General features: G+C 35.6%; 1 protein-coding gene across 1 annotated transcript in view; it reads right to left on the bottom strand.

Moving 5' to 3' along the window:
• The window catches only part of ESPN (espin), a 3,774,415-nt gene that overhangs the window by 3,297,248 nt on the left and 467,167 nt on the right, over positions 1-10,000 (bottom strand). Inside the window, exon 2 of the mRNA XM_044063026.1 lies at positions 9,949-10,000. This exon is cut by the window's right edge and continues 142 nt beyond it. Within this exon, the coding sequence (XP_043918961.1) occupies positions 9,949-10,000 (52 nt within the window). The remainder of the gene's footprint in view (positions 1-9,948) is intronic.

Raw genomic sequence — 10,000 nt, 5'->3', positions numbered from 1 at the left:
TTAACAAAACATCACTTTTTTAAAATAACATTATGTACAGGACATTGATTTTCTCCACCTTTTTTGGTGCAGAAGATGCCTGAGTGGTGTACTGTGCATGAGTATGGCCTGTACATGCTGACACTTGCATGTCTTGCATATTGCTGAAATGCAGCTTTTTTCCTGATTTTCTTTGTTTTTCATGTTGACTGTTGTTCTAAAACTCTAAGCACTCATAATATCGGATCCTCAGGCAGCATGAAAACAGCTTGGATAATGGCAGACAATGTGAACTCCCACACACACATCTAAATTTTAAATGTTGTCATTGCAGTTTGTGATCCACATACCATAATGAAAGCAGTGTAGACATGATGACTGTGTGTTTTATGTTTGCACTGGGGGGCAGTAGTTAAACAAGAAATAAAAAAAAAAAGAATTGAGCATCTCAAGAAATAGCAGGCACATAAGATGAATATATTTAATAATATTTCCTGTTTGTGTTCCTTGTGGTGTAACTTTGGGAGGGGTAGTAGATCTTCTCTATCAGTAGCTTTTCTTTTGGGTGGCTGTAGTTGATCGGATTTCTTCCTGTGGCCAGTGCTGGCTTTACTATAGGTATGATGATGGTTTTGAGCATTACTGAGGTTTCAATGTATAATTTAGCATATTTAATGCAGATACATTGTTCTGATGAGGATCTTATTGCAAAGAAGTATGAAACAATACATTTTGAGGAGTAAGGAAAGATTATTGTCTGCAGAGCTATCAACCTTCCATCTCCCAAATAAGGAACACTAGGCCTCATAATGTGGAACAAATGGGCAAAATGTAGGTTAAATATGCTGGTTTTACTTATAGAAAGGATATTTTAATTAATTAATATGATTCATTTCTATTTACCATGGACATCAGTTAAAAAATTCTTAACACTGAATGTGTGCCAGACCCTTTTAATGTGGAACTTTGAGGAACATACTTTTTAAGACCCCAAATAAGGTATATTCCTGATAATGAGGTACACTTGAGAGGTATGATTGTCTGTCAGATGAAGTTCTGAGTAATGCAAAGAAAAAGAAAGATTTCAGATGATTGTCACACTGAGCAGCTTCTAGCAATGGTGCAACAGGGCAGTGCCTTAGCCAATCAAAACATAACTGTTACAACAATCTGTACTCATGTTAAACAGGAGTGTGAAAACATCTATCATGTTTTGAGCACATAAACATTAAATGCAGCTAGGTTGCATTAAAATGTTTGTTCATGACAAAAAAGCTACATGTGGTATAATCGAATGTACTTTTGATGGAATAAATATTACATCACTTTTATTTTGGACCAAAGTCAACCAAAACAGAGAATTGTGTTTTGAGGCAGAATGATTTTAGAGATAGCTCTGTTCCCTTAACAGGTTGCATAATAATTTGCATAGTTTTAATGGCCATGAGTAAAAAGAGACACTATGACTGTGGAGGAGGGAAAAAGGGGTACTACCAGAATTCTTACAATATGTGGTGTTTCTAGGTTATGAGGTCAGAGTGCAAGCACTGGACATGGGTAGACAGGAAGTCAAAAGGAAATAGTGTCTTGATTTCAATCTACATGTCTGATGGAAGACTTATTCAAAATAAAAGGATAACTGAAGGGGAAAGTTTTAAAAGTAAAGTAGGGAAATTGTTTTCAAACAGTGGGTCATCAGTGCTTGGAAAACCCTGCAGTGAAGCACAGTGACATCCACTGAAGTAAAAAATAATCAAGATGGTGCAAAGGAAGGTGCTGTATAGTAGCAAAAATAGGAAAAGGGTGGCTCCATCACTGCTAGCTGTAAAACAGTTGAACTAGTCATACAGTAATATCCTTCAGTCTGCATATTTGCTTGTGTGACTGCAATCATAAATGATAGGTAGCCACCACTATAACATATCACAATAAACATCAAGTGCTGCGAGAAAGTTTGAATTTCTCATCATGGTTCTTTCCACCATACAGATAATAAACCCATAGTTCCAATCACTGCTAATATACAATGGCACTATGCAACTATTGCAAAAAGTCCATTTATTGAGGTAAAAACACGAAACGTAAGCGCTTTCACAGTGTATCCCACTGCTTCTTCAGCTGTATTAACATTAACATCACGCTCTACCATTTAAATTCACCAATTAAAGCAGATATCCAATTAAAAAGTCTTTAACTAATAAGAATTTTCTGAAAGGCATATATAAAAACATACATATAAAAAATATATATATGCATATAAAAAGCACTCTATAGCTAAATGTCTTATACATCTGTGTATATAAAACATATAAACAACATAAACAGTACTAAACCTAATAGATCCTTTAGATATGACAAACTATGAAACAGATAATAAAGTATATTAAAAATAATAAGAAACTGAAGTACATGTTAATTCCTAAGTGGTCTAGCTTGTAAGATGGGTTTCATTTATTTCCATTCTGTTCCTAATGTCCCCTAACCTGCTGCTAACCTTGATATTTTCTACCATATAAAATTTAAATGTATGTGAAACTGTAGTGTTCATAACATGTTTTGGTTGAGACCTGCTTGTGTACATCATACAAATGTTCCCTGATCCTAAACTTAAACTTTCTATCTGTTTTACCCACATAATAAGCCCTGCAGGTTTCACAAAAGGCAAGGTACACCAAATGGTCAGTATCACAAGTCCCTTCTGCATTAAACCAAAAGGTTTTCTTTAGGTCTGGATGAAAGAACTCTCTCGACACTTGTATATATTGACAAAAATTGCAATTATTACATGGTTTAACCCCCTTACTTGGTTCTTTCTTAGTACTTCTAGGTTAACACAGCATCCTATTTATATTAGTCATGTTTTATAAATAAAAGAAGGTTGAGCACCCACTACTTTTCTGATTTCAGGGTCTGCTGCTAATACAGGCCAATATTTTTTGTAAATATTAGTAGCTGCTTGCACATTATTAGCATATTTAACTGGCATTCTATGTTGTACACAATTTCTCCTATATTTTCTGTAAGATGTTAATTGTCTATCTTCTTCTACCCTTTCTGAGAAGTAAGTTCTCCTTGTCGTAGGTCTGCTATCTCTAACTTGATTTAGTATTATATCTACCTTATCCTTGTGGTATCCTCTCTGAGTAAATCTATATTCTAAGAGCAGCGTTTCTTCTTCAAAATCTTTCTGTTCAACACATAGTGTTGATAGTCTCATTCCTTGACCTCTCACTACATTGTTAAATATATGCTGTGGGTGCATACTAGTCCTATACAGGCAGGTGTTCCTATAACATTCTTTTCTAAAAGTTTCTGTAGTTACTTTCCCTTCTTCTGTGATGTGAATGGTTACATCTAGAAAATCTAGGCTTTTAGTGGAGTGCTTCATTGTAAATTTAAAAAAATGTAGATGAATGATTGAGGTATTCAAAACATTTGGGAGGTTGCTCCTGAGAGCCTTCCCAGATAAAAAAGAGGTCATCCATAAACCGTCTATAAAATCTTATATGTGTTTTAAAATTACCATCTACTATAAATTCCTGCTCCCACACTGCCATGACTATATTAGCGTAACTGTTGGCACACAAAGTACCCATAACTACTCCATCTACTTGGAGATATAGCTGGTTGTCAAACATAAACACATTATTTTCTAGTACAGTTTCCATCAGCAATGCTATCATGTCTCTCTTTGCTGCATTAAGGCTTGAATATTTCCTCAAATAATTCTGTAGCATGTCTATACCTTGGTGGTTCAGAATTACTGTAAATAAGGATTGAACATCTAAAGTGACCATAATATTTCCCCTGAAATCCATATTAGTGTGATAATACTGGTGCAGATCCATTAAAAACTGTTTGGAATATCTTAAAATAAGGCAATTCTGGTCTACGAATGGTCTTAAAACTTTCTCAAGATATATAGAGATTGGTTCTGTACACCATCCTTTTCCTGAGACAATAGGTCTCATAGGTGGATCTAAGGGTTTTTTGTGGACTTTAGGTATACCTTGCATGATGGGTATAAGTGGATCCTCATAAAATATTTATACAAATTAAAATCTAATACTCTCATTGCTAGGCTTTCCTGTAGTGTAGTCTTAATTCAACTCACGATTTTATGTACATCACTATAAATAATTTTCCTATATGAAACATCATCGTTTAACATATTCATTTTGTTAATATAAAACACTCTATCCATAGCTACTATAGGTCTGCCTTTATCAGTGGGATGTATGCATATATTTTCATCCTCTTGTAATGACTTCAAGGCTACCCTTTCTTTATAATAATAACCTATACATACAAAATCTAGAGCACTTGATAATAGTTTTCAATCTTACTCACAAACACTGGCTAATCTACAATGTATGTACTGTACCTGTGTACTATGTATGTATTCTACCTATGTTCCAAATTTCAGCTGTATACCACAAATCTATTAATTACCTTTATTTTTAAAATTAATATTTTTTTGTTTGTTCTCTCCACTGTAACTGTTTATGTGCCGCATACCACTGTAAAAACATGTCTCTTGTAATTTGTGTGTATACTGATCATGTCTAAATAACTAAATGTGTCTGTAATTTTTCTTTGTGGAGCTTTTCTCCCCGGGCCTCTGCTGAAAAAGGGCCTTTTCGGCTCAATCAGACACCCCCGGTTAACAAATGTAAAATAATATAAAATAAAATAAATAAATAAAATAAATAATCTAAATTAAAGAAACCCTTATTCTTTCTGCTATTGCCACTATCAGATGAACTATTATAAAAAGCTTGATACAATGCTTCTGTACACAATTTTTCATAAACATTAAGGACAGGATGGTTAAGGGATACATAAGTGCTTGGCTTACTTAAATTATAACTATTATGAAAATCATTGATTGAATCATTACCATATAACACTTTCACCATTACTGTCCTCATATAGCATTTTAAATCCAGAATATAATCCGTTACCTCTGCCGGTCGAGCAGGTATGAAGGAAAGGCCCTTCTCCAAAACCTGTAGTTCTTCCTGGCTAAGTTCTTTAGCAGAAATATTCCATACTATTGAGTTGTATTGTTTGACCACATTTTCTTTCTTGTGTGTGTTGGATTGCTGGTGCTGTGGTCGTATTTCCTTTTCAGTCCCGTTCTGCTTCTGGATCTGTCTCTGCCACTGGTTCCTTTCACGGCTATGGGTAAAGGGTAGTTTAAACTTAACTGTCTCTTCCCTTCCTGCGTGGATGCCGTAGCATTCATTTTCATAGGTAAGGGATTATTAACTTCTGCTGGTAATTGAGCTATAGAGGTTTGAGGAAACTTTCATCTGGTCCCTAATAATTCTTCTTTGGAAAGATTTGAAGGGTCTGTCTGCAAAAAACTCCCTATGTGTACTGAATTCCACATATGCTGTTCACTTTCTGCTTCAGCAGCTGATGTACAATTTCTGTGGGTTGTACTCCATTGAGTTAAAAACTCCCCTTGCCGCTCATGGGTTCCTGAGGTGGGTGTTAGCCCAAATGCTGCTCACTGATTGGTCCCATTGCTGTCTTTCGGCCAAGCAAAAACATGTCCGTTAAGGAAATCCCTTTTATCTCTTTCTAGTTTCTGTAACTTACTATGCAAAGATCTCTTTTCGAATAAAGCCAGGGAGTCCATGATATTCCCTACCTTAATGTCTATTAGAGCTTCAGGGAACTCTGTATACAGTTCCGTTTGTATATAGAGCAGTTTATCCTAGAGTTCTTGCTCTTTTGGCTTGAAACAGTCTATCATTAAATTCATATACTTGTAACTTAGCTCATTATTTAATTTTTGCCACTCTGCTAATAAAATAGGGTACGTATTCCCATATGTGGGCATTTTGAGAATCCATAACCCTCTCGGAATAATCTTCAGTGTCAAACATGCTTCAAAATAAAAACGTTGCAACTGAAGCTTGTTTAATTTAAATAAACAGTCCTCAAAGTGATTTATTTTGTCTCTCAAGATATCCAGGTTTGTGCCCTATTCACCATCTACATTATTACTCACGTAGACATTTTCCTGCAGCAAGGTGTTGCTCACTCCATTCAGAGAATCTCACAACCTGTTCTTAATGGAGACATTAACATCTGATGTATGACCTTGTGGTGTGTAATCCAGTTCAATTTCCTGCTGCTCCTCTGCCATAGTTCCAGTGGTCAGGTAAAATTGTATAAAACACCCAGACATGAAGTAAAGTACCTGCACCTTCTGGATTAATGCCTAAACACCCAGAAACAAGAAAAGTACTATAAGGCAAAAAAGATGCAAGGAAAACAATGGCACTATGCAACTATTGCAAAAAGTCCATTTATTGAGGTAAAAACACAAAACGTAAGCACTTTCACAGTGTATCCACAGTGCTTTTTCAGACGTAGTAACATTAACATCATGGGCTACCATTTAAATTCACCAATTAAAGCAGATATCCAATTAAAAAGTCTCTAACTAATAAGTATTTTCTTAAAGGCATATACAAAAACATATATACATATAGAAAATATATATATGTATATAAAAATCGCTCAATAGCTAAATGTCATATAAATTTGTGTATATAAAAACATATAAACAACATAAACAGTACTAAACCTAATAGATCATTTAGATATGACTAACTATGAAACAGATAATAAAGTATATTAAAAATAATAAGAAACTGAAGTCCTTGTTAATTCCTAAGTGGTCTAGCTTGTAAGACGTGTTTCATAGGGACTTTATCAAGTCCCCTTATCTGCATCAGCACTCAGTCTAACTATCCACTTGGTCTCATTTACTTGCGTTCTATTCCTAATGTCCCCTAACCTGCTGCTAACCTTGGTATTTTCTACCATATAAAATGTAAATGTATGTGAAACTGAAGTGTTCATAACATGTTTGGCTAATGCATTGGTTGAGACCTGTTTGTGTATGTCATACAAATGTTCCCTGATCCTAAACTTAACATGTACTTCAGTTTCTTATTATTTTTAATATACTTTATTATCTTTTTCATAGTTCATCATTTCTAAAGGATATATTAGGTTTAGTACTGTTTATGTTGTTTATATGTTTTTATATACACAAATTTATATGACATTTAGCTATAGAGCGCTTTTTTATACATATATATATTTTCTATATGTATGTTTTTATATATGCCTTTAAGAAAATACTTATTAGTTAGAGACCTTTTAATTGGATATCTGCTTTAATTGGTGAATTTAAATGGTAGCCTATGATGTTAATGTTAATACGTCTGAAGAAGCAGTGGGATACACAGTGAAAGCGCTTACGTTTTGTGTTTTTTCCTCAATAAACTGACTTTTTACAATAGTTACATAGTGTCATTGTTTTGCCTTACAGTATTTTTCTTGTTTCTGGGTGCTTAGACATTAATCCAGAAGGTGCAGGTACTTTACTTCGCATTGCTAATATACAATACTCATTCCAGCTTATATCTCCTTCATTTATAACTAATGGTGATAAATGGTGCATAATTTACCGCACAATGACTTGGTGAACACCAAAAAGCTGCCAACGTGCATGTAGTTTATATTTTACATATCCACTAATGGACCACAGTGGCATGAAGAGACTGTGCTAGAGGTCATCTTTTATCAAGTGGAGAAAGAAGCAAGATGTTGACAGTGATGGTGGTCAGCCTTATAAGTTACTTTACATTGTCATGGTTTCTTATTATTGTGTATTTGTTATTTTGTATTTAGGTAGACTTGGGCAGGGTAATACCACTGTTGATGAAGTACTGGGGAAGCATTAGACTACTGAGCATGGTTTGTTACTGTAAGAAGTGGGCTGGATATAGGAATTGCAGTACAATGCCAGCACAGATCTAGGAAGGTTGGTTAATACATTAGTTGTGAATATTTGTAGTGTTGAAACGAAACCACTACGTAATGAGGGATGACCCAATAGTACTACAATGAGAAAAGAGATCAGGAGTGAGATGGGAGTAACATGATTCTACTGGATATGCCCTGCTGTCCTCTTATCAGTACTAGAGAACAGCAGAGAGTGAGAGAGGGAGGAGGAGGAGAGAAAGTGAATTTCCTGAAACAGTCCTGCCCAGTACATTGGCAGGGTTCTGCAATGCTAACAGTTTGCAACATGTTGTGACTTACCTTTTCTAGGTGAAATTTAATTAGAGCATTCTAGAACTATGCAAGACTGATCTTTCTACATCCCAATCCCTGTAGATCAGCTAGCATTACTAAATCCTTAATGGCCCTTACACTTTTCCCTATTCTAACAGCCATGAGCACCCCATACCAGGCAGCTGGAGGGGATCCCTATCTAGAGAGGATTCTACCTTTCAGTTTTCCCATATAGGTGGCAATGGGGACAAGAACAGAGAGGTATGCAACTATCATTTTTTGGGGCTGGATTTTTATTATGACCTATTCCTATCCACCACTAAAAGCTGGGAAACAAAGTGCATTGCTTACTTTGATAGATGGGAAGCAAGCTTGTATTCTTTCATGCCTGTGTGCCTCAGTTGAAGCTATGTGTTCCTTTTCAAACACATTGCTTCTGCAGTCCTGTTTGCTCCCATTTTCAGATATCAGACAGGTGGCATAAGAGATGTGAAACATTACTGTTTCCCACCCATAAGGATGGGAAAGTTAACATTTGCCTTTCATGCCAGTCCTTCTATAGCCAGCTTCTCTAGTGTCTATGTAGTGAACGTAGGCAACCTGAACTGCAGTCACAATTTATCCCTCTGTGATACAGCCTTATTTGCATAAGTGGCCTTTCATTTACATTCCTATGTCAGCCATTATGGCATTGTTAGATCTGCATGTATCAAAAGACAACTTCAAATAATTTCTTGCCTCCAGCAAGCTTTGCAGGACAATTGCTAAGACAGTAGACTACATTGCATACCTCCTTTAGTATAAAAAGTTCTGACAATTTTATTGTTAATCACATGTAGACATCACTGCTTTTCTTTAATTGTTCTTGTACAAACAAATCTGCTGTTTCTTCACTGTAAACTAACTTTCCATAACTTTTTTTTAATGAGAAACTGAATGATACAATGCTTTCATGCCATTATTGACAATGTAACACACAAAACATTTTCCATGGCTTATTAGCCATATCCCTACAGCATACTCTTCTGTGATACAGGGACTTGTACCTCATATCTACATTTGGCTTTGACATACTTTTGATGCAAGCTTTCTTTATGTGGGGTCTATATCATTTCATTGAAAACTCATTTCATTAAAGCTTAATTCATTGACACATATTCACTGAAAGCTCACTTCACTGAAAACCCAATTCACTGAAAGCTCACTTCACTTAAAACCCATTTCACTGAAACTAATTTTGTTGAACGGTATATATGGCCTTTTCCCCGCTGTTGTGTGATCCTGGAATTAGTATATAAAGTAAGGGGGGTGTGGGGGGGATTAGCCCCCCACATATTGTAAATATTTTAAAGCATATAGATGGATACTTACAAGTGTAATGAAAGAATTCTTTCAGAAGACAAAATATAACCAATTTATGTGGGGGGCACAGCCCCCCACATTCAGGGGGTGTGGGGGGTGAAGCCCCCCACATAAATTGGTTATATTTTGTCTTCTGGAAGAATTCCTTCATTACACTTGGAAGTATCCATCTATATGCTTTAAAATATTTACAATATGTGGGGGGCTACTCCCCCCACACACCCCTTACTTTATATACTAACTCCAGGATTGCACAACAGCAGGGAAAAGACCATATATACCTTTCAACTAAATCAGTTTCAGTGAAATGGGTTTTCAGTGAAGTGAGCTTTCAGTGAATATGTGTCAATGAATTAAGCTTCAATGAAATGAGTTTTCAATGAAATGATATAGACCCCTTTATGTGATACAGAAACTTGGTTGTCACAGTTACATAAGGCTATGACACACTTTTAACTCAAGCTTTCATTACAGTTGAAGTTATTATTGTATTTGCCTTACTTTGGGCAGTTTCCCAGCAGGAGTCGGAGGGAGGGGAGGTCCCCTTTGGCTG

Source organism: Protopterus annectens, chromosome 2.part1 (assembly GCF_019279795.1).
Source record: "Protopterus annectens isolate FY-2018-M chromosome 2.part1, PAN1.0, whole genome shotgun sequence".
Taxonomy (NCBI): domain Eukaryota; kingdom Metazoa; phylum Chordata; order Ceratodontiformes; family Protopteridae; genus Protopterus; species Protopterus annectens.
This window is presented reverse-complemented; position numbering and strand designations above follow the sequence as displayed.